We start from the raw sequence: 25644 nt of genomic DNA on the forward strand, positions 1-25644 counted from the left end.
TTTAATTTCAATTCCTTCATAAAATGACGACTTGCAGCAAATGCTCACAATCTTGGTGAAAAAAAAATATATATATATATATATAACCACTATTCTTTAAAGTCATAATAACAATCCATTTCACAGTATTCTTTCCTTCTCTTTCTAATTTCATCCAAAACAGCACAGTGAGGAAGCATTTGGCTTGACTGAAAGAATAACTTCTATTATCTGACACACTTGCTGTAGCAGTCGAAACAATAGACCTTTTCCCTAGACACCTGATGTAGAAAAAAGCTACATAAATGCAGATCTAAAACAAACAGAAACACACCAATCCCAATAGAAGCACTCAAGATTCCTGACTCAATAAAGTTAAATAAAGAAAAATTGTAACAAAATAATATTAAATAGTTTCCTGCTCTTTCATTCATAGGTTATTCCAAAGTATTTTCAAATCTGTTTAAAAACTCTAGTACTTCAAAGAACAATATTATTATGGAACTCTACCTATCTTTGGATTGTTGCATTGCAAAATGGCAATTTATTGTGTTTGATGAGCCTATTCAGTTTTACCCAGATGTCCTCCAAAGTCTGGTTAGTGCAAATAGACCGTTCAATTGTCCACTTTGCTCTATAAAATGCATGCAGCTTCAGTCTTTCCAAATTATTCTGTACCTCTTCAGACAAAGGAAGAATCTTTTCTTTGATCTTAGCACTAGGGAGAGAGACACACCAAAACCTTTTCAATTTTTATTTCCCATTAAGTGGTGGTTGTTCTTGATTCTCCATGTTAATTGGTCTGTGAAGAGCTTGGATTAAAGTCTGCCCATGTCTCATGTTAGACTGAAACTCAAGGAGATTTTTTGTGCAGTCATAATCAGGAGATCCTACCATGTATTCTGAAGCTGTAAAAAGTTGTTTCACTTCTGCTTCCTCACAAGAGATAACAGGTGGCTGCCTTTTTGGTTTGAGGGTAAGTCTGTATAAATCATTTGGAAACCAAGGTGTGAATCTTGGTAACTGATGAGTGGGAAACTCCTTCATTGCTGCTTCTGCAAATGTTTGCAGTTTCCTTAGATCTCTCTGGTGTACTCGATAATGCAAGACCACTTCCTAAAAATAATTGAATCTCTGCAGTGCAAGCATGGAAAAGGAACAGTCTCTCGATTAGGATTCTCAAATCTAGACTGAAAAACATCTTATTTACAAGAATTTCCTTGCTTCGTGCTGCAAAGACCAGTGGAAAACAGGACCTAAAGCAAAAGTATTATAAAGAATAAGATACTACCATACAAAGAAACATATTGATAGGATATTTTGTAAAAAAAGCAACATGTAAAAATAGTGAGACTTATCAGAACATTTCTACTTTACTTGTGCTGTGCCTATATCCCATCATTGCCAGCATAGCTTCAGTACATAATGTGATCCAAACACACATGGTTTGCTTAGTGCTCTCCCTCCCATGAGTATTCCTTTCACTGCCACCATCTCAACCTTGTCACCCACTAAGACCCATCATTATTCCTGTCATATCTTTGCAGTTATATTAAAATGATTTTTTTTTCCAGTTAAGGACATCTCAGAAACTGCCTCAGATCTCAAATTTTCCATGCTGAAGTAATCACAATTCTCTTTTCCCAAAGATTACTATGCAAACATGTGGCACTATATTGCCAACACATATATCAAGGTATGAAACGAAAGTAAAATAATTCATTTAAAATATTACCCCCATTAATAATACACACAATTACCACTACCTATTATATCAGATTTGCCATTCAAATCTATTTAAAGAAATTAAATTTTCCACAGGCTAATCAAGAGAATATAAAGCAACACCTGGTGTTACAACAATGAAAAAGCCCTTAATGAAATAGCACTGACAAGCATAACTGACTGTTAAAGGGGAAGTGCTATGGGCAAACAGCACTTGGGTCTGTTTTTATTAATTTTGTAACAGAACTACTAACTGGGTTTTACTCTTGAAGCTTTCAAGCCATACATGCAGACACTCTTTTCAAATGACTTAAGGATACAATTTATACTTAAGAATATTGACATTACTTTCTTTTGTGGGAAAATTATATTATGTTTTCCTTCTCCTAAGCCCTACAAACATGACTATGAAATATAACATAAAGCACATGCACTTCTTTGGTCTGCACTTTTTATCAGAGAATCATAGAATGCTTAAGGTTGGAAGGGACCTCTAGAGGTCATCTAGTCCAGCCCCCCTGCACACACAGGGTCACTTAGAGCAGGTGGCACAGGACTGCGTCCAAGCGGGTTTTGGAAATCTCCAGAGAAGGAGACTCCACAGCCTCTCTGGGCAGCCTGTTCCAGTGCTCTGTCACCCTCACTGGTAAGAAATTTTTCCTTAAGTTCCTGTGGAACTTTTGATGCTTTAGTTTCAGGCCATTTCCTTTAGTTCTGTCGGTAGCCACCAGTGAAAAGAGGCCAGCACCATCCTCCTCACTGCCTCCCTTGAGGTTCGCCATGACACCCAGGTCCTTATCTGCAGAGCTGCTCTCCAGGAGGTCGGTCCCCAGCCTGTACTGGTGTCTGGGGTTATTCCTCCCCAGGTGCAGGACCTTGCACTTGGCCTTGTTGAAATGCATGAGGTTTTTCACCGCCCAGTTGTCCAGTCTGTCCAGGTCCCTCTGGATGGCAGCGCAGCCCTCTGGGGTATCAGCTACTCTTCCCAGTTTGGTATCATCAGCAAACTTGCTGAGGAAGCACTCTGTGCCTTCATCCAGGTCATTGATGAATAAATCGAACAGGGCTGGGCCGAGGACTGACCCCTGGGGGACACCGCTAGCTACAGACCTCCAACTAGACTCTGCACCGCTGATCACCACCCTCTGAGCTCTGCCATCCAGCCAATTCCTAATCCACCTCACTGTGCACTCATCTATCCCATACTTCTGGAGCTTGCCCAGGAGGCAATTTATTCCCCCTTGCAGTCCTGGCAAGGCTCCCCAGCAGACACCAACAATGGCTAATAATATTTAAAGCAATAAAATCTGGTATTGCTTAATCATTGTACCATCGAGTTTCTGCTTAAGATGCACACAATGCAAAGAAATTCAGATACCTTTTAACTTCTATTTGCAAAATCTATAGTCTGGACCCTGCACTAAGTTCAATGCAAGACCAAAGATTTTCTTGGTTTTTCACAATAGCAAAGCAATGAGTTTTAGCTTTGAATTATCAGCATGCACCTGCAGTGGTGGCTGAAGCTGCTCCATGTTCTGGGGTGTTGTTTTTGAGTGCATGTGCGTACACACATATATGAAAAAGAAAAGGCTTATTATTATATTTGAATTATGATTAACAAGTTTAACAGACAGCACAAAAACTCTGGGAGCATTATAAAACTACTATATTGACAGAAATAGATTCAGAAGTCACCTACACATGTGCACTGAATAGTCTCACTGATTCGTTTCCAAAAAAAGCACTGTTAGAAAGAGAGAAATATATAAGCATATTTGACTGAAATAAGATTAAAGAAGGTTCATGCTTCTCAGTGCTTTCATTGCTAACTCATTTGAACAGAACTGCCAGCACAGATATCAATGCCTTATGGAAATAGCACTTCCCCTCCTATTTCTTGCCTGGATTTCTGCATTAATTTCTGCAAGGTACCTGACAGGCACCTACATTTTCAGTTTTACCGCTGTGACACTTGAATGGATTCAGCAGCCACGCACTGGACAGAGGGTTAGCGGCACCAGCAGTTCTCTGCACCAGAGAGGAAACCTAATAACAAAGATTCCCACCGCAACCATGGAACTGCTCTGTGAGAAACACAAATACCCCGAACCCACTAGCGCCGCAGCAGGCCGGGGCCCAGCCCGGCCCGGCCCAGTCCAGTGCGGGGCCTCGCCGCCTCCCAAGCCGGTTCCCCCTGAGCCGGTTCTTCCGCCCTCCCTGAGCGGTCCCGGCCCCACGTAATGCGGGGCGATTCCTCATTACCTTTCAGAGCCAGAAAGTGCTCCTGCTTGGGCTGGTTGATATCCATAGCATCAACCCCCACCACCACCTACAACAGAGCAGTCAGACCAAAATACCCCTGTCAGGGGCAAATCACGTGCGGCTACCAGACACAAAGTAGCGACGCTCGGGAGCCTAGCACAGCTGTTCCAGGGTGCATTTCACCAGCGAGAGGAACTTGCAGCACCCAGAATGCATTATGCTGCCTTCTACGCCCCGCAGCAGGTGCGCAGCGGAGCCTCCAAGGGAACCGTTGCAGCGCATGCTGGGATGCGCAATCTTCGCGAGGCCCCAGGCAGGGCAGCATCGGACGGCACCACAGGAACAGCTGTTCTCTGGAGTGGGCCGCAGATGCAGAGAGAGAATGCATGCACAGCTCCCTTAGCTGGGATGATATGTGCTCTCGCCTGCCCCTTCTTGCCAGCCGGTGCAGGGCTCCGCCCTCCCAAAGATGGCAGCGCTAGGTGTAAACAGCACCGAGGCCAGTGTTGGGCTGGATGCCACTTGGGGGTCTGATGGCAGTGGCTGGGGGTTGGTGGGTGCTGTCGTGAAGGTGAGGTGTGCCGCGCTTCTCGCCCCGTATGCGGCGACGGGAAAGAGGAACAGCCGCTCTGAGGCGGTCCTGAGTCCACGGCAGGAGCGTCGTGAGGGGGCACGAGTTTCGGTTTCAGTGGGGGCCTGGGAGAGTTTTGGGGCGGCTCTGGGAGGGCTACAGGAAATATTCTAAAATACGTTGCTAGTAAATTACTTCACCTAGGAAGCTTGATTTTTCTATCAACTTGGAAGCAAATACAGTCTCTTTTTGAATTACAGGTTCTTGAGTGTAGAGTCTGCGAAGATGTGTTTTTGTTTCAAGGTGACAACGTTCCCCAGTTGCTTTTGTGGGGCCACATAGTCTGCCATGATTGTCTGACCCGGCTCCCCCTTCATGGTAGAGCAGTTCACTGTCCTTTTGATTGACAAGTTACTGAACTAGGTAAGAAAATGTAGTTCTAAAACTTAAGGGGGGGGGGGGGGGGACAACTGAGTTACAGGAAAAAATGCACAGAAGTTTATTTAGCTTTGTGGGCTAGCAGGCCGTGTTTTATGCACTCTCAGCCTTTGTAATTCATGCCTTTGATTTTGCCCTAAACCTGTGAAAAGGGGGAGATAGAGGAAAAAGGGGCAGGAATGAATGATGAATGGTATAGGCGAATAGGTGGTATAGTTTTAGGAGCCAATCATATAGGTGTGTTGAGTGGATTGTTCTTGTGCAATAGTCCTTAATGTTATTTCATTAATAACGAATATTTCAAGTAGTGAATTCATTTGTTCCAAAGAAGTTCTTAACACTGTGAAGCATTAGTAAAATAGGTATCTTCAAAAAAAGTATAAGACTAGTCTATTTTAAATTAATGTTTAAGTCGGTGAATGGCTATTGGGTTCCTGTTGATTTGAATGCTAAACAAACTATGCAATCAGTTTCTTTATTGAAGCATATTTGTCTGCATTAATGATGAATTGTTCGAAAGGGAGGGGCTAATGGTAGCAAACCTGTTTTTAAATTGTATAATACTTCTTTATATGGAATAACTGTCTGATAGTGGCAAGCTATCAACAGGAATTTCATTACAGTAGAAGTGTCTCCAGAGAATATTTGAAAGACTAAGACACAGCTTTTATCCATGAGTGGGAGTTTGTTCTAGGTGACAGATGCTTATAGTTCCTTCAGAAAAGAAAGTGCTGATTCAACATATGGTTACAGAGAAAACACTTATCAGAAGAATTTGTACCAAGGAGAACTTGTTAACAGAAGTGGTTGCACTAGCTCTGCATAGCACAGGAGAAAAAAAGTTGGAAAAGTTCTTCAAGAGGGAACCTTCTAGTGCAGAAATCCATGAAAGACAAGTTCAAATACCAGGTTAGGTTGAATAAGCATTTCCTTTGTGCAGAAAGGAGAATCTGTTAGAGCATAGACCAAACTGAGAATATTAGTACAGTTGCAGGCAGGCTTTCATGGAAACTGAAGTTAGAAAAAGAAATATTGGTCTCGTATGAAAAGAGCGTTGGCAGAGGGAGGAGATAGTGTGAGTGTTGAATGATTGCTGTTCTAAAAATGTGGCCAGAGCAGTAACAGTTGCTTTACCTTTTAGTCATGATTGCATAGCTGTGAGAGATTTCTTGAAATGCCCTTTCAGAAGGGGCTCAACCCTGTTGCTCTTGTGCAACTCTTCTGTGTAGGACCATTGCTTAAGCCTTGCTAACTTAAAGCTGACTTGTACTATATAGTAAGAAACTTGTTTGTTTTTGTGTGTGTGTGTTGGTTTTTCGTTTGTTTGTTTGTTTTAAAAAAAAGTGCCTTTCCTTTTATTTGTGCGTTCTTTTACACTAGCTGTCTGAAAGTATGCTATAGTCACCTTTTGGGTCGTTTAGCAAGACTTAACAAGATCAAAGCTTTATCAAAACATCCAATATATCTTCAACTTAGGCTGAGGTACTTCTGATGGAAGAAAAAGTGGAATGTTGCTAAACTAGGCTAAAGCCTGAGAAGGTTTGGAGGAGAAAAGACAGCTTTTGTGTCTTAAAACTAGCTTGTAGGTCTAGGATCTAGAACTAGTTGCTCAAGCCGTTAAGTGGTAAAATAGCAAAATAGCTTGAAGGTAAAACTGTGTCTGTGAATAAAAATGTTCTGCTTGATCCTTTGGGCCAAGGGGTCATAGCCACTGTAAATCTCAGCAGGTACATTTAAAAAGTATTGTATGCAGCATATAGAGATGGGATGTTCTGTGAATACATCTTGTTATGGCCCCTCCTTTATGTCTGTGTGTCTTGTTATCACCTAATACTTGATGTTATTTAAGTCCATGGAGATTGCAGCTCTGTTTGGGTGAGGAATAGAGCTGGGTGAAAAGTAGGGCAACTCTAGGCCTTTTTATTAAGGATTTTCCCTCACCCCACTTGAATGGCACCCTGTGAGGAAACCAGCTCCATTTTCCTGATTCCTGTAATTGAGGTGGTCTCAGGCAGCTACTTAAAATTTCTATCTAGATTATAGGATTAGTGTGAGGAGACTTTTTGTTGAAAGAAAAGCTGTGTAATCATGGTATAAAGCTACCTGGATTGAACAAAAATGCTTAAGCAATAATAAGAGATTCTCTTGTAGGCTGCTCCTAGTTGATAACCTTTTCAACTCAGCAGGTTAGCTTGCTACTTTTCCTTTGGTCTTATCATAAAATCACTTAATGCTATACACATCAAGTTTTAAGAAGGGATGTTGGAAACTTTCCAAAATTTGAGGGTGTGTGTGGAAGCACTTCCTTTAACTTTGCTGGCCTATTTCTTCTATGCGTATATAACTGGGAAGGCAGGAAAAAGAAATAATCCATCAATCGGGACTCCTAGGAATATAGGACCCACAGGTCAAAACTGACAATGCTTTGCTAACTTGTTTAGCAACAAATCTATTTTTTGATAAAATATTGCTTTCAGAGAAAATATTTCATAATGGATAAGTAGGGCTAAAGTCTGCCCAAACAATTTTACTTTGCAGAGTAGACTAAACATAACTTTTGGAGTGTTCTTTAATGAAGTTGCATTATGACTAATTTTCTGATGGAAATTTTTAAATGATTCTAAATGGATATGTAAATGTTGAAGGTATGTCAACTATCTAATGGTTATTGTCAACTGGATTGGGATTCTTCAGTGGCAAAAAAAAGTTGTAATGGCAAAGCTTTTCTTTAATTGGGGTATTCTCAAACTTTGAAAGTCATAAACTCTATATGATGTTGTCTTAAGTAGTATTTTTCAGTAAAAAAAATCTCAATAGCGGAGATTAATCTTGTAAATCTTTACTTGAAGTATTCCAGTTAGGGAGAAGTGGATGAATCATCTCTTGTTACCAGGTTTCCCTTTTCCCCTTTCTGCAGGGTAGGTCAGTTTCTCTTGGAATGCTTGGAGCAGGGAGCACATAAAAAAGGATATTGCTACATGTAGCAGCTTTGGAAACTCAGGGTTTTCACTTCAGCAGAGCAGCTCTTCTAAGGCAGCCTTGAACAGTGGTTTGTTTTTTTGTTTTTTTCTCACTCCCTGCCAGCAAAAATGTTATAAAGCTGAAACTATTCTCTACTAGGTATTATCATTAGAACATGTTCTGCTGGCATCTGCAAGCTTTGACAGCCTTTGTGGAACACAAAAGATATTAATGGGATATCTCATTTGTTTTGCTTGATAGTGCTAAGGTAAAATGTTAAAACATCGTGCAAAATGACATGCCTTTTACTTTCTTCTCTCTGTTCAGTTGTTTAGACACAAGTCGTGCTTTTCATACCTTATTTCATGTAACTTGTTTTTTCCCAGACAAGTGAAGCGCTTTTGAAAATGACATTGCTGGCTGCAGTTGGCCTTAATATCATGACACAGTTCTGTTGCCCTCACGTTTCTGGCTGATGTGCTTCCTGCTTTTCGTGTTGGCCTCATTTGAGAAGAGACACAGTCAGATTGTGTAGTGGTTTTGTAATGGGCACAAACATTCCCTCTGGGTGCAAGGATGAGCTCACTAGGCTCTTCTGTACTTGTGACTTAAGCAGAATTTGAACTGAAGTCTACAGAGATTAAACAAATCAATTTGCACGACTCTTCAGTATTTTTTTAGTGTAAAATATACTCGGTCAGCTGTTTGACAGTATGCATTTTGAGGATGCCATTTTAGAATGCTTTTGGTGTGAAAAGTGACTTTCTCAAATACATAAACTTAATGGTAGTTACTAGTGAAATGAGACATGACCCTCTATATGACAGTGCATGTATAGTAGGGTGCTTACTGATTTATAATTTATAATTTAGCAGGTTAATAAGTGAGAAGCATATATGTAAGCCTTGACTGTTCTTTAATCTTTGCCTGAAATTAAGTGTGCAGATGATCTGTAGTATGTATTACCAAATCTCTGCATATATAATAAAAAGAAAGCTGTCGGGAGAGACAGTACCAGTAGGCATTATTTTGGTGTATATCTTGTGTACTGTAGTAACTGAAGCTTGTGCACACATACTGCTGTGGTGTGCCCACAGACATTCTGCTGTGGGCTGGTGCTGCTCAGAAAGCTGTAAAAGGGAGCTGCCTAGTCTGGTTTCTGTACTTTCCTTCCTGGGAGTTAGTGTCAGTCATCTAGATGCAGAGTTGGCCAAATTCAAGTTTCATGTACAAACTTCTAACAATTAAATTCCAAAAATGGATATTGTATCCTGCATTCAACTTGTAAAGCAAGATGATTTCCTTTCTCCGTGACATGAGAAATGTTGATCCTGAGAGGAAGGCTAAAGCTCTTTTTTTTTTTTTTTAAATAAATAAAATCCATGAAACACTAAGCTCTGAAGTCAGAATATACACAGGGAGAAGACTGTGCAGCACTATGAAATCATGGAAGACCAGAACATAATTTCTGGAAACTTAAGGATCTGTGTTAAAGCCATGCTTGGATTTGGGCACATACTGGGTGCAGTCCCTAGCAAATAAAGCTTCCACTGTGCAACTGAGAGCTGAAAAGAGCATGGTAAATTATGCAGGAGGAGTATCTATGTAATTATAGAGACTCTTCTTAGCAGGATACATCTGTGTGCTGCAAATCCAGACTCTTGTGAAGAGCTATTTCCTTAGAACCATGAAAATGCTGATGATCATCTTGCTGTATATACTGTGCTTAGGATTAGTGAAACATGAATATTTGGGATAAAAGAAGTGGATACTTTTGTTTTTTTCTGGTTCTCATAACTATCTGCTGCTCGCAGTAAATGGAAGTGCCAGGCACCTTTGGGACCACACTTTCACTCTTGCAATGCATCGAAATGTATGGTGAGTATGACAGAGCATGGCACTGAAGAAAGGCTTAAGATCTGTACAGGATCAGTGAGATTGCATCTGAATTTCAGGAAGATGCAGAGGACCTATTGCTTTCAGGCTGCCACAGAGCAACATGATGCAAGAGATATAATACAACTCTCAGGAGAATCAACAAGGGAGAATACATATTATAACCTGGTCTTTCCTTTGGGGAAAATGTGTGGGATATAATTTCTGCAAGTTCATATCTGATTCTGACTCCTGTCAGACAGCAGATACAGTCTGAAAAAGTCAAGGGTTTTCAGAGATCCTTTGGAGCCTGTCCCTGGTTTCAGCTTTTATTCTGCTAGTCTCTCCTGCCTAAAGTGTGAGAGGCAGCTCAATCTTTTACTGGGTCTAGCATTGTGTTCTAAAATCGTGTCTTCCCCTTAATGCTTGAAGGAAAGCATAAATTGAATAAAGCAGTCACTTGAGTTTAATAACTCTATACTGTGTATTTTTTTCTACCTTGACTTTACTAAATAGCAGAAGTGTACTGAAAAAAGTGGCTTGGCTCTTGTTCTTAGATTGATGTGTTCACACAAAGCATGAAACAGCTGAATTGCAGGGGCAGTACACAAATGCAGTTTTATCCAGATAGTGCTGTACTAAACACTAACAGGTAACTGCAGCTCCCTTGCATTAAACAAGTCAAGAATTCAATAGTAAAATATATTCAACAATTTCAAAATTAATCAATACAATTTGTTTAAATATGAAAAGATACTTCTGGGTAGCTTCTCATGTTCATAGGCCAATACCCCAGGTACTACTAGTAATATTGTTAGTGTTGGGCCCTTCGACATTGACATTCAACACCTTATTTTCCTTCCTGAAGTTCATAGCTTAATGTATACTTCAGTAAGTATCTTACAAAGAGGCAAATGAAATGCAAAACTGGGGTCCTTTGTGGAGGATGGCCTTAGGGCTTTTTTTTTTGTGCACAAAAGAAATGCTTAATTCAAGCATTTAGATAAAGCTTAGAATAATAATTTCTGTTGGGATAAACTGGAATATACTAGTAATTTTGCATATAATTAATTTATTGAGCTTGCTCTCCTGAATGAGGTTTCAAGAGTCATGTAAAATTTGTTACGAAAACTCATAGACGTTTATAGGTTAACTGATAATTTATAGAAAGATGGAATGTTTGGAGATGTATTGTGGACTGATTCATGAATTTTGGTGAACTGGTCATAATGGAATCCCTATGGAGACAGCAAAGAAGTCCTTTGAGCTGCTCATAGTGTTGAGACTGGAGGAAGAGCTTATGCGTTTTGTTATAAGTCCCTTGCAAATTAGGAGTCACAAATGGCTAATTGCAATCTGTAGCTGGGTTAGCATGTGTTGATGCTGTTTGTGAATGATGTTGTTGCTATTACTTATGACTTAAACTCGCTCCAAAATATACAGAGGTAGGGATATTGTTTGGACAACTTCAAAAGCTGACCTGCTCCTGAATTAAGTGACACTCATTCTAGAAACTCCTGGTCACTTCAACGCTAAGATCCATAAAAACACATCCTCCATATTCTCAGATTGTCAAGCTATAATTAATCCTTCTTTATTTTCAAAACTTAATTGTCATTTAGCAATAGTAGTTGTCCTGTTGCAGTTGATCAAATATAACTCAGCCTTGTAAATTCAGGAAGACATCAGGTTCTGTATGCTCTGTCCTTGAAGATGGCAGACTTGCCCCTTTTGAGGAAATACTTGGTCAGCATTCTAATTATATAGAGAGCCACTTTTTATATAGCATGCACCCTGAGAGAAAGGGCCTAGATGTTTTCTGTATAGAGGCTAAGAGAATGATTGAAAACTGAGCCAGTACTCAAATACAATTATTTTACCCTGTAAAAGTGTGGGTTTTTTTATTGTTGTGTTGTCGTCATTGTGTGGTATAGTTTTTTTGTTTGCTTGTTTGTTTGTTTTTTTTTAACATAACCATAAATTTAAAGACAAGGAAAAACTATCATTTGAGTGTTAGGGTTCTTGTACATATGCTAAACAACCTGTTTTTTTTTTTTTTTTTTTTTTTTTTTTTAATTCTCATCAAGTAGCTTCATGTGCCTGGAAGGTAAGCTCTGCAAAATGAAGATGAAGTAGATGGGGACTACTGCTTTCTTCTAAGGAGTATGAGATTTCTTTTCACTATATGTATTCTGTGAGTCTTCCTTTCTGAATATTTTTTTTTAGCTTTTATTCTGTTTTTTACTAGGCTGAGATCTGTTATAGGCGTTGCATTCCCTAATCGCAAGATGCAAAGTTTGTCAGTGTGAGTTCTCCGTAGCTACTGTTGGTACAGTAGAAACGTTCACAGTATATAGGTTCCTAAAATATATTAAATATATATAGTTTACATATTTACGTTGACATATATATTTTAACGTATTCCTTACAGTCTCTAGTAGGATGTTGTTATTGCAGATTATTTTAAAGTGGCTTTTTTGTGAACTTATGAATAATCATGGTAGCCTTTTAGTAGGGAAAACCTGTGTAAATGTTAAATAGTTCCATGGTGGAAAGAAGAAAAGGTAAAGAATGGAAAGGTAGTGTGAACAGTACCTATAGCTTGCTCTGGTTTTCTGTCTTTGGTATTAGATTGTCAGAATCTTACCTGTGGCTTGTGGAGCCTTTCATGACAGTATTTGCTTGGAATTTTTTATTTTTTTCCCACTTAATCTACTACTGGTGTCTGGGGCTTGAAAAAGAACTTTGCTTTGTTGGAACTGTTGGAACGACTGCAGAATGGACCTGCTGGGCAATGTGGGACAACAGAAGAAGCTATTGGCCTATCTGGAGAGGTACTAATTGAAAGAAAAGTTAATTGCTCTGCTTGAAATGTACATTTAGATGTGAAGATTCTGTTCTTAGTGTAACAAAAATGAAGTCGAATTCCATATCAAATGTGAAGTTCTTCCTAAACATTTGAAAGCAAGTCTTTTCCAAGTGTCGCTTTTCTTCAGTCATTTAATATGACTACATTGTGTGATAGGAAATATTTAATTATTAAAACAGACTTTTAGTCATCTTGGTATTAGCAACTACTGTGAAAAAAGTATTGCGGACTGCCATTCTAGGAGCAGATTTTTGTCTTAAGGGCCTATTTGTCTATGAATGTTTTCTGTCTGTAACCTTATGATTTCTTTCTATAATGTGTATATATGAAAGGTAGTGTCTAGAGCTTGCATGCTTTACCCTCAAAACTTCTACTGAAGTTTGGATCTGTGGAATCTCTGGACCCTTCTGGAAGTCTTTGGAGTTTACTGTAAAGCAAACAATTTTTTTTTTGTAATTGATGAAAAATTAAAAGCAAGCTTTGGAAGTGTTCAAAATACTTATTAGCATTCAGCTTTTAAGAAAAGTCCACTTGTTAGGTTTATGTTGGTGATAACTTTTATGACTTTTCCCCAGTTACTGGAATTGGAGAACAATTTCAATTTTTTCCTTTTTTCCTGCTGTTACTGTATCGTCCGTTGCGACGAAGACGAAGCCCACGTGGCATCTGTGTACTGCACTGTGTGTGCCACTCACCTGTGTGCAGACTGCTCCCAGCTTACGCACTCGACCAAGACACTGGTGAAGCACAGACGGTTGCCCCTTGCTGACAAGCCTCATGAGCAGACCATGTGCTCCCAGCACCAAGTGCACGCGATTGAGTTTGTTTGCTTGGAAGAGGGTTGCCAGGCTAGTCCCCTTATGTGCTGTGTCTGCAAAGAATATGGGAAGCATCGAGGTCATAAGGTACTGCTTAAGAAATGTTTTTTGTCATGTCATCTGTTAGCTTCCATAAATAATACTTACAAATTTAAGTGCAGAAAATTGCGAAAGAGGGTAGATGTTTGATACATCTTTTTTTGGAAGTGACTTCATATTGTTCATTCCTTTATCATTCATTTCAGATAACTGCTATGGTAAAAATACAGGGAGGAAAAATTGTTCCTGAGACCACAGTATGGTTATTTGTACCTTTAAGATGGAAAGGGCCTATATCTGAGGCAGTTATGAACGTCACTGTGCTATGTCAGCAGTTCTGATGATTGTTATTTACCAAGCAAATATTAAATTTACCCAACCTAGTACAGTTCAACTATATGTTTTTAGATGTGATTATGGAAAATAGCAATCTAGCAGTGACACTAGTGAACATGCTATCTTTAATTGTGATGTAATGTAGTTAAAACAATTTGAAAATTAAAATTTTTACTTACTTTTCCTTTAAATATATAGCTACACATTTTTTTTTCTTTCCCCTTCCTAAACATGTTGTAAAATGGGATGCTTAAGGAAGATATTTGTTTTGAACTTTGATATGTTTCTTTAAATTAATAGCATTCCATCTTGGAGCCAGAAGCAAACCAGATTCGTGCAACCATTTTAGACATGGCCCACTGTATAAGAACTTTCACAGAATAAATCTCAGATTACTCCAGGAAATTAGTTGGAATCGTTCAGCAAATAGAAGGAGGAGAACAAATAGTTGAAGATGGAGTTGGAATGGCCCATGCTGAACATGTATGCTTTTTCTCTTTCCTGCAAGTGTTGTATATTTCTTTTAGTAGCTTGTCTCTTTTTTTTTTTTTTAAAAGCTTGCCACAAATGTAGACTTTTCAGAGCAGTAAATTTTGACTACTGTGTATGTCATTTAAGGAAGTTCTTTGTGAGTTTTATATGAGGAAAAAAAACTTACATTATCTTTCTGAAGTAAGTGGGATTTGAACATACTCAACACATTTTAATATCGAGGCTTAAGACCATAAATGGAAGAGGAACTTGTATTCCAGCACAGTATCTTTTGTCTGTGTGAAAAGAGAGATGCACTAGGGTATGATATAACTGCAAATTATCTCCATCTTGGGGCTATTAAGATGGCCATTAAAGGTACGGGTGCACAGGTAGTGTTCTCCTCTATTCTGTCAATGAGGGGAATGGATTCAAGGAGGAGAAGGTGGATATGGCAGATTAAAAACTGGCTGCGCCACTGGGCTTGGCAACAGAGTTTTGGCTTCTATGACCATGGGACCCTGTTTGATGACCACCAGCTAGTGGGCAATGATGGGACCCATCTCAGCAAGAGGGGCACACATCTCTTTGCAAAAAGGCTGGCCAACCTGGTTAGGAGGGCTTTAAACTAGGCAAGAAGGGGGAAGGGGAGTGTCACACAGACACGGCAAGCAGTACCGCACAGCCCAGGTCAGATGGCGTCCAGTGGGAGTATGCTAGTGGGGAAGTGAGGATAGGAAATGATCACGGAGGGTCCTCTTTCACCCCTCCTGGGAAACCTGTGGCCTCTGTTGCTTCCCTGAAATGCCTGTACACCAATGCGCGAAGCATGGGGAATAAGCAGGATGAACTGGAGATGTGTGTGCAGTCCCAGCATCATGATCTTATTGGTATCACAGAGACGTGGTGGGATAGCTCGCATGACTGGAGCGCTGCCATGAAAGGCTATGTGCTCTTTAGGAAGGACAGGCTGGGAAGGCGAGGTGGAGGAGTCACTCTTTATGTGAGATAGCAACTGGAATGCATGGAGCTCAACCTGGGGGTGGAGGATGAGCGAGTTGAGAGCTTGTGGGTAAGGATTAGAGGGCAGGCTAATGTGGGAGACACTGTGGTGGGTGTCTGCTACAGGCCACCTGACCAAGACGAGGAGGTTGATGAAGCCTTCTATAGGCAGCTGGATATTGCCTCCTGGTCACAGGCCCTGGTTCTCATGGGGGACTTCAACTACCCCGACATCAACTGGGAGGACAACACAGCCAGGCACAAGCAGTCCTGGAGGTTCCCGCAGAGCGTCGATGATAACTTTTTGACGCAGGTTGTGGAGGAGCCGACGAGGAGAGGTGGGCTACTGGACCTCGTGCTATCAAATAGGGAGGGCCTAGTAGGAGATGTTAAAGTGGGGGTAGCCTCGGCTGCAGTGACCATGAGTTGGTGGAGTTCAGGATACAATGAGGAGATGGCAGGCCTGTAAGTAGCCTTGCAACCATGGACTTCAGGAGGGCCAACTTTAGCCTCTTCAGAGACTTCCTCGGAAGAATCCCATGGGCTAGAGCTCTAGAAGGCAGGGGGGCCCAAGAGAGCTGGTTAGTTTACAAGCGGCACTTCCTCCACGCCCAGCAACAGTGCATCCCTGTGTGTAAGAAGGCAGGCAGAGGGGGCAGGAGACCTGTGTGGATGAGCAGGGAGCTTGTGGCAATGCTCAAGCAGAAGGCAGCGGTATACAGAATGTGGAAAAAAGGACAGGTCCCCTGGGAGAAATACAGGAACGTAGTCAGGAAATGCAGAGATGCGGCAAGGAAAGCTAAGGCGCAGTTGGAACTCAATCTGGCAAGGGACGTTAAAAATAACAAGAAAAATGTATTTAAATACATTAACAGCAAAAGGAAAATCAGGGAAAACGTGGGTCCGCTGGCGGACGGGATGGGCACCCTGGTTGCAAATAACACAGAAAAAGTAGAGTTGCTCAATGCCTTCTTTGCTTCGGTGTTTACCAAGGGCAGCCCATTAGAGCCCCAGGACCTAGGGACAAGAGAAGAAGCTGGTGGAGAGGAAGACTTACCCTGGGTAGAGGAAGATTGGGTCAGAGAGCACCTAAGGAACCTCGATACCCACAAATCCATGGGCCCTGATGGGATGCACCCCAGAGTGCTGCGGGAGCTGACGGATGTCATAGCTAAGCCGCTCTCCATCATCTTTGAAAGATCCTGGAGAACGGGGGAGGTGCCGGAAGACTGGAAGAAGGCCAATGTCACGCCAGTCTTCAAAAAAGGCAAGAAGGAGGACCCAGGCAACTACAGGCCAGTGAGCCTCACCTCCGTCCCTGGAAAAATGATGGAACGGCTCATACTGGCCGTTGTCTCTGGGCACATGGAGGACAAGAAGGTGCTCAAGAGTAGTCAGCATGGATTTACCAAGGGGAAATCTTGCTTGACTAACCTGATAGCCTTCTATGATGAAATGACCGGCTGGATAGATGAGGGGAGAGCGGTTGATGTCGTCTATCTGGACTTCACCAAGGCTTTTGACACCGTCCCTCACAACATCCTCCTGGGCAAGCTCCGGAAGTGTGGGATAGATGAGTGGACAGTGAGGTGGATTAGGAACTGGCTGGATAGCAGTGCCCAGAGAGTGGTGATCAGCGGTGCAGAGTCGAGTTGGAGGCCTGTAGCTAGCGGTGTCCCCCAGGGGCCAGTCCTTGGTCCAGTCCTGTTCAATTTATTCATCAATGACCTGGATGAAGGCACAGAGTTTGCTGATGACACGAAACTGGGAGGAGTAGCCGATACCCCAGAGGGCTGCGCTGCCATCCAGAGGGACCTGGACAGACTGGACCCCTGGATGGTGAAAAACCTCATGCAATTCAACAAGACCAAGTGCAAGGTTCTGCACCTGGGGAGGAATAACCCCAGATACCAGTACAGGCTGGGGACTGACCTTCTGGAGAGCAGCTCTGCGGAGAAAGACCTGGGTGTCATGGTGGATGACAAGTTGACCATGAGGCAGCAGTGTGCTCTTGTGGCCAAGAAGGCCAATGGGATCCTGGGGTGCATTAAGAAGAGCATCTCCAGCAGGTCGAGGGAGGTGATCCTGCCCCTCTACTCAGCCCTGGTGAGGCCGCATCTGGAGTATTGTGTCCAGTTCTGGGCTCCACAGTATGAGAGGGATGTGGAGCTGCTGGAGAGAGTCCAGCGCAGGGCCACAAGGATGATCAGGGGCCTGGAACATCTGCCCTACGAGGAGAGGCTGAGGGAGCTGGGCCTGTTCAGCCTGGAGAAGAGAAGGCTGAGAGGGGATCTAATCAGTGTATATAAATACCTCAAGGGAGGGAGTGCAGAGGATGGTGCTGGTCTCTTTTCAGTGGTGGCCACTGATAGGACTAGAGGAAATGGCCGGAAACTGAAGCACCAAAAGTTCCACAGGAACTTAAGGAAAAATTTCTTACCAGTGAGGGTGACAGAGCACTGGAACAGGCTGCCCAGAGAGGTTGTGGAGTCTCCTTCTCTGGAGATCTTCCAAACCCGCTTGGATGCAGTCCTGTGCCACGTGCTTTAGGTGACCCTGCGTATTCAGGGGGGTTGGACTAGATGATCTCTAGAGGTCCCTTCCAACCCTAAGCATTCTATGATTCTATGATTCTATGCTCTGTGCAACTGAAACTTGAAATTCACGCTAGCCAGCCAGATATGAATGCGAGTTAGAGATTGGAGTAACATGCAAGATATTGAATTTCTGGGATCAGCTGTCATCCTTTATCAAATTTTGTGGAGGCATAGTACCTTGTCAGTAGATAATAGATGCCTTAATAGTTAATCACAAGAATGCCTTAGTAGTGCACGGCTGATGGGCTGACCCGCAAGGACTAATGTCTTATCAGCAAAGAGCAAAGCAGGAAAAGGAGGAGGACTACAATCGCATGCGGAATGTCTTGTCAGCAGATGAGGAGCAAAGCAAGGAGAAGAAGATAACCACAACTGCACGGCTGGCAAGATGCTGATTGGTTGTAATCTTTGCAACACTTGTGTTAAAAGGGTATAAAAGAAGTTGGTTTGAGAATAAAGTTGTCTCACTCTGCATCCCAGACTGAGTCCGTTCTTTCGCAAGGTGCAACAAATGGCGCCCAACGTGGGGCTCGAAGACTAGCTGTCTCTCCGGTTGCACCGCCCAGCTGAACTCCCGGGATTCACGTTGAAAGGAAGCGTAAGGATCACGCTGAAAGGAAGCGTCCTTTGTGCGCACACCAACACCTCTTGAAAGGAAAGAGGTAAACAGCTGGGGACTATGGGGTTACACTTAACGAAGGAACAAAAAGATGTTTTAGAAGTCTTTCTTAAGATCTTAAAACAACAGGGCAAGAAATTAGATGAAGAAGACCTACAAAAGGTTCTTGCATGGGCCTCTAAAAACGATCCCTCCGTGAACAGTAAGAACATATTTGATACGGAGAAGTGGGACCAAATTGGGGTCCGATTATGGGACTGTGCCACTTGCGGTGATAAGGCTGCTGCTGGCCTGTTGCCACAATGGCGAGTTGTATTCAAAACACTGAAATCTCACAGTGGGTCGCAGTTGAACACAAATGACGGAGTCAGGGCTCCTGCCATCCCCTCCGCGCCTCCATTACCTCAATCATGTCCTGATGAGAATCAGGAAACAAAATGTGCTGCAAAAGCCTTCACGGTACAGCCACCTGATGACCGGGACGATGATCCTTTTGACCCGGGTCCTATTAACCCTGAGAAGGAGCCAGACCTATACTCCCTGGATCTGCATGATAAATGGGCTTCAGTAAAACAAGGAGCAAAACAGGCGGGGGATGTGGGCATGCTGAAAGCCTTCCCCGTTTTCTATGCGCCAGACCAGAATCCGCGCTGGGAACGATTGTCATACAATCTTATTAAGGATGTGCGGCGCACGGTGACAGATCATGGCCTTGGCGCACCATATACCACCCACCTTATACAATCTCTTTGTGATTCTTCGTTTTTTACTCCTCACGATTTTAAAACTCTGTTTCGCCTGATTATGACTGATATGCAATATACGATGTGGGAGTCAAAAATGAGACAGCTTGCTCGAGTACAGGGGGAGGAAAACCAGCGCCAGTCAAAAAGAGGTCCTTTACGGACTGTTACTGTGGACATGCTAATGGGGGAGGGTGACCACAGTGCCACAACAGCACAAGCAGGAATTCCCCCTGAGGGCCTGCAGCAAGTTAAGGCACTTGCTCTCCGCGCCCTTAAGGCCGTTCCGGAGAGTGGTAAACAACGACAGCCTTTTGCTACCATAAGACAAGATGCGAATGAGCCTTACATGAAGTTTTTAGATAGGCTTAATGAGGCTCTGGAGAAGCAAATTGATAATGAACAAGCAGGAAGCTACATTTTTAAACAACTAGCAATTGAGAATGCTAACCCTGATTGCCAGAGAGTTTTGCGAACGCTAAAGGGTCCTACTATTGATGACATGCTGAAGGTGTGCATTAACGTCGGCTCTAAACTGTATGAATACTCTCTGATGGCCGAGGCATTTACAACAATGTCTATGAAAAATCCATGCTTTGCTTGTGGCCAATTTGGTCATATCCGTAAATACTGTCCAAAAACGCAGGCAAACAGAGGAGCGCCTGGAATATGTCCGCGCTGTCACAAAGGACGACACTATGTCAATCAGTGTCGATCAAAATTTGATAAGGAAGGTCGACCGCTAGCCCCTTCGGGAAACTTCAAGCGCAGCGCGGCAAGGGGTCGCGCCATGACAGCAAATCACCCCTCAGAGCGGCCTCACCGGGAAGCAGCGGCGCCAGCACAGGCGGCAGCGCCGGTGTGGACCTGGCCACCACAATAGAAGTGCTAATTACTGATACATCAGTTGTGCTAATTCCAACTGGTGTCCATGGCCCCCTGGGGCGAGGAATGGCAGCACTATTGATTGGGCGGTCTTCAACAACGAGACAAGGGCTGTTTGTGTTACCTGCAGTTATCAATGCAGATTTCAAAGGAGAAATAAAGATAATGGTATGGACTCCGATACCACCCTGTACTGTGCCAGCGGGGAGCCGAATAGCACAACTAGTATACTTTTTACCACAGACACCAAATGCTGCAAAAACTAAACGCGGCATAGGCTCTTTTGGGTCCACGGGACAACCAGAGATTTTCTGGACTCAACAGATAACTATGACTCGCCCACAAATATCCTGTACACTACAATCAGGAGTGATAAAGTTTAATGCACAAGGAATTTTAGATAGCGGAGCGGACGTTACAGTCATCGCTGCCTCGCAATGGCCAAACAGTTTACCCCTAGTGAATGCGCATACATTGCTTTCGGGAATTGGTGGGCAGAGTACCTCAATGCAAAGCGAAAGCCTGATAAATATTATTGGTCCGGAAGGGAGAACCGCAACCATTAGACCATTTATATTGCCTGGATCCGTTACCCTGTGGGGGAGAGACTGTTTGAGTCAATGGGGCATGCAGTTAAGTATGGATTTTTCTTAGGGGCTACTATCCAGCAGCAGGTCCAACCCTTGATCTGGAAAACAGACAAGCCGGTATGGGTGGATCAGTGGCCCCTTCCACGAAATAAACTGCTGCAGTTACACAAGTTAGTAGAGGAACAATTGCAAGCTGGACATATAGTTCCTACTACAAGCCCCTGGAATACACCAGTTTTTGTAATTCAAAAGAAAAATAATGCCTGGAGATTGTTACATGACCTTAGAAAAATCAATGAGGTCATTGAAGATATGGGAGCCTTACAGCCTGGACTCACTTCTCCAGCGATGTTACCTCAAACATGGACTTTGATCGTAATAGATTTGAAAGACTGTTTCTTTACCATTCCACTTGCACCGCAAGATGCACCTCGGTTTGCATTTTCTGTACCTTCCATCAATGCTATGGAACCCCATAACAGATATCATTGGAAAGTTTTGCCACAAGGCATGAAAAATAGTCCTACATTATGTCAACAATTTGTGGCAGCAGTCTTAAGTCCAGTATGGAAGTATTTCGACAACGTCCTCATCTATCACTATGTGGATGACATATTGATTGCTGCAGAACAAAAGGAAACGGCACAAGAGGCTCTGCGTCAGATTACACGAGCAGCATCGGCTGCAGGATTAAAAATTGCAGAGGATAAAGTGCAGGAAACTCCGCCTTGGCGATATTTAGGATGGAGAATTTCTGATCATCAAATTCGACCACAATCATTGACTCTAAAGACAGACATAAAGACTTTAAATGGTCTTCAAAAACTTTTGGGAACTATTAACTGGATCCGTCCCTCCCTAGGGATTTCCACAGAGGAATTACATCCTCTATTTAAGCTTTTAGAAGGAGACACGAGTTTGACATCCCCAAGGAAGCTTACCCCTCCCGCGCAAGCTGCACTTGACAAAGTTGTGAACAAATTAACCACTCAGACTGTTCACAGACGAAAGCAGAACTATCCTGTCAGCCTTTTTGTCTTTTATTCTAGCTTCCAACCTTATGGCCTATTAGCACAATGGATACCACAGGACGCATGTCCGTTAATAATCTTAGAATGGGTGTTTCTGCCTCATAATTTTGGCAACACTGTCACCACTGCTATTGATATGATTGCAATGGTTTTTCAAAAAGGAAGAGAGCGTTTGATGTTTCTAGATGGCACAGAGCCTGATATTATTTATTTACCGCTCAGTACAAAACAATTAACCTTTCTGACTCACCAGTCTTTTGTTTTTCAGTGTGCCTTGGCAGATTATCCAGGACAAATAAGTATCCACTTTCCAGGACATAAAATCATACAGTCTTTTAACTCTCTTTCTCTATTACCTGTTTCCCATTTGAGCCTTACGCCAATACCTGATGCTCTTACAGTATTTACTGACGGCTCAGGTAGGACAGGGCGTGCAGTTGTATTGTGGAAAAATGATGAAGGGCACTGGGAGAGCGACGTACATGTTGTCACAGGCTCACCACAGATAGTGGAATTATCAGTGGTCGTCCGCGTTTTTACGCGATGGCCCTCTGCAGTTAACATTATAACAGACTCTGCCTATGTCGCAGGGTTAGTCTCTAGATTAGAACACTCCTTTTTAAAAGAGGTTTCAAACGAGACCCTCTTTGCGCTTCTCTGGAAGCTCAGATGGCTATTAAACAGAAGGATTTATCCGTACTTTATCCAACATGTACGCTCGCACACCTCACTGCCTGGACCTATTAGCGAAGGTAATGCTCAAGCAGATAGCCTTGCAGGAGCTGTAGTTCTGCCAGATCACTTTGCACAAGCACGTTTGTCGCATGACTTTTATCATCAAAATGCAAAAGCGTTACGGAAGTCGTTTCAATTGACTCAGGAACAAGCTAGACAAATCATACAGTCCTGCCCAGACTGCCAGCGCATTTTACCAGTACCATCCATCGGAGTAAACCCTCGCGGTCTTTCTGCGCTTGAAATTTGGCAATCAGATGTAACGCATATCTCTGAATTTGGCAGATTCAAATATGTGCATGTTTCTGTTGATACCTTCTCATCCTGTATCTATGCTTCTGTACATACAGGTGAGAAGGCCAAAGATGTATGTCGACACTTTATGATGGCCTTTGCAATGTTGGGAGTGCCTAAAACTATAAAAACTGACAATGGTCAAGCTTATATAGCACAAAAAACGCAAATATTCTTTCAACAATGGGGAATCCAACACATTACTGGTATCCCCCATTCACCCACAGGCCAAGCGATTATTGAGCGTACACATGGTACCCTTAAGAATATGCTACAAAAACAAAAAAAGGGGAGCGTAGGGTTATCCCCACAGGAACGCATAGCAAAAGCTTGCTATGTGTTGAATTTTTTAAATCACTGGACAGAAGAGGGACCCCCTATATACCGACATTTTGATTCACACAAACAACACAAAGTTCAGGAAAAAGCCCAGGTTGTAGCCAAAAACCCACAGACGAATCAGTGGGAAGGGCCTTTTCCTTTAATAACCTGGGGTAGAGGATATGCTTGTGTTTCTACAGGCACAGGGCCAAGATGGGTACCTGCTCGATGGATCAAGCCTTTCTTATCACAGTCATCATCATCATCTGCACCGTGACATCACCCACACCGCAGTGGATGCCACCCCAGCCTAAAACTAACATATGGGTAACTCTGGCCAATCAAACGGGACAAGATACGTTATGTTTGTCATTATCTAGTCCAGGAAATCCTTTTGCAACCTGTCTGGTAGGACAACCTGTTGATGATTGGCAGGTTCCCCTCGAAAGGCGTTCATACATAAGTGATAAACCAGCTGACATAGTTGATAAGTGGAATAATTGGATCCCATGGTTTCCAAAAATGAATATAGAGCCACAAGAGCTAGATTTGTTAGGATCAGTAAAAATGGATTATTGTGTGTATCTTAACTATACAGATGGATGGGCTAACTGGAAAGAAGTGTCCCCTCCTCTCCCAGGATACAAAAGACGAGATCCAAAGGATCCGGAGCCACATAAAATACAATGGCTGAATGCTACCCTACCAGAGTATAGAAATGCCACTGCATGGTGCAACTATACTGCCGCAAAATTAACCTTATCTGGTAGATACCCACTCAAATTACCAAAGGGCCTATTTCTAATTTGCGGAGATCGTGCCTGGCCTGGTATTCCCTCTCGCGCATGCGGAGGACCATGCAGCATTGGAAGGCTGACTCTATTGACATCCAACATTTCAATGATTAATAACCATAGAAAACGCCCCAAGCGCGCCATACACGCTTTTCAATCTGAGTGTGATGACCAAGTAACATTTTGGAACACTGCAGAAATCGTATCAGCATCTATATTTACACCCGGGGTGGCATCAGGGAAAGCGCTAGTAACCTTAAATAGGCTTGGTTGCTGGCTGGCAAAACAGACTAATGCTACTACCCTGGCACTGAGTGGGCTATTGCTAGATGTTAATTCTGTTAGGCATGCTTCACTTCAAAATAGAGCTGCTATAGACTTTTTGTTATTAGCACAAGGCCATGGGTGTCAGGATTTCGATGGACTTTGTTGCATGAATTTATCTGACCATTCAGAATCCATCCATAAAAGCATTGAAAATTTACAAAAAGGAGTGCAGAAGTTACCTCAAGATGATGGTTTCAATATTTTTGGGAATCTTTTGGGGAATTTAGGATTAGCTGCGTGGATTAAGGGATCATTGCAAGTAGGTTTGATGTGCTTGATAATCTTTGTTTGCCTTTTAATTTGTATCCCATGTTTGTTAAAAACAATTCAGTGTTTAATAGACCGTGCCTTGAAACAAGCATTCTTCATAAATAAAGAAGGGGGAGATCGGGGGATCTCAAGGACAGGCTCGAGAGTGTTGGTGGAGAGACCTTGGGAAAAGGACACTGATATGCTTGTTGGAATCAAACCATGGGAGTAAATGCAACAAACTAAACAATCTTTTGCTTAGCTATGTTAATGCAAAGTTTCTAATTGTTGTACTGCCTGTATTTTGTACTAACTGTATTTTGCTTATTGTTAGTGTATCTATCTGCTTTGATTCTTATTATGTGTTCAGTGATTGATTGATTGATCATTTAACTAAGTCATGGCTGAAACTAAAAACAAATGGCTTAACTAAACATGGGTTAACTAAAAACAAATAAAGAAGGGGGAGATGTGGAGGCATAGTACCTTGTCAGTAGATAATAGATGCCTTGTTAATAGTTAATCACAAGAATGCCTTAGTAGTGCACGGCTGATGGGCTGACCCGCAAGGACTAATGTCTTATCAGCAAAGAGCAAAGCAGGAAAAGAAGGAGGACTACAATCGCATGCGGAATGTCTTGTCAGCAGATGAGGAACAAAGCAAGGAGAAGAAGATAACCACAACTGCACGGCTGGCAAGATGCTGATTGGTTGTAATCTTTGCAACACTTGTATTAAAAGGGTATAAAAGAAGTTGGTTTGAGAATAAAGTTGTCTCACTCTGCATCCCAGACTGAGTCCGTTCTTTCGCAAGGTGCAACAAAATTTCCTGTTGATCTCATGACTATAATGTTGTAGGTGTCGGGGACTGCGGAGAATGCTTGCTCGTGTGTCCGAGCCTATTTTTCTGATCTTCACAAAACCCTTTGTTGGCAGGAGGAAATGGCTCTCAGTGTTGTTGACGCTCATGTGAGGGAGAAGTTGATTTGGTTTAGACAGCAGCAAGAAGACATGACCATCCTGTTGTCGCAGGTTTGAACAGCTTACCTTCATTGAGAAAAGACTTTACAGCAGGTAGGCTGGCAAGCCATAACATGGGGCAGGAGAGGGAGA

General features: G+C 42.5%; 1 protein-coding gene, 1 long non-coding RNA gene and 1 pseudogene across 2 annotated transcripts; 2 read left to right on the top strand and 1 right to left on the bottom strand.

The window, feature by feature from the left end:
- Positions 1-489: 489 nt before the first annotated feature.
- On the bottom strand, positions 490-3263 carry LOC148593343 (shieldin complex subunit 3-like; annotated as a pseudogene).
- Positions 3264-4818: 1555 nt separating this feature from the next.
- Positions 4819-10284, top strand: LOC148593344 (uncharacterized). Its single transcript, XR_015913746.1, has 2 exons — positions 4819-4960; positions 10071-10284. It is a non-coding gene; the product is annotated as an uncharacterized LOC148593344 (long non-coding RNA).
- A 13444-nt stretch (positions 10285-23728) lies between these two features.
- LOC148593345 (syncytin-2-like) lies at positions 23729-25569 on the top strand. The gene is made up of 2 exons (XM_088531391.1): positions 23729-24541; positions 25468-25569. Exons 1-2 carry the CDS (start codon positions 23729-23731, stop codon positions 25567-25569), a joined length of 915 nt encoding a protein of 304 aa, XP_088387517.1.
- The last annotated feature ends 75 nt before the right edge of the window (positions 25570-25644 follow it).

The sequence above is a fragment of the Tinamus guttatus genome, unplaced genomic scaffold, assembly GCF_059628265.1.
Source record: "Tinamus guttatus ecotype Peru unplaced genomic scaffold, ASM5962826v1 Tinamus_guttatus_pri_ptg000415l, whole genome shotgun sequence".
NCBI lineage: Eukaryota > Metazoa > Chordata > Aves > Tinamiformes > Tinamidae > Tinamus > Tinamus guttatus.

Bases quoted from the DNA above. Each gene is read 5' to 3' on its own strand.
- LOC148593345 (XM_088531391.1), top strand. From the start codon at position 23,729: ATGGATTATTGTGTGTATCTTAACTATACAGATGGATGGGCTAACTGG. The intron at 24,542-25,467 runs GTAGGTTTGATG...CTTTGTTGGCAG, and splicing joins GGATTAAGGGATCATTGCAA to GAGGAAATGGCTCTCAGTGT.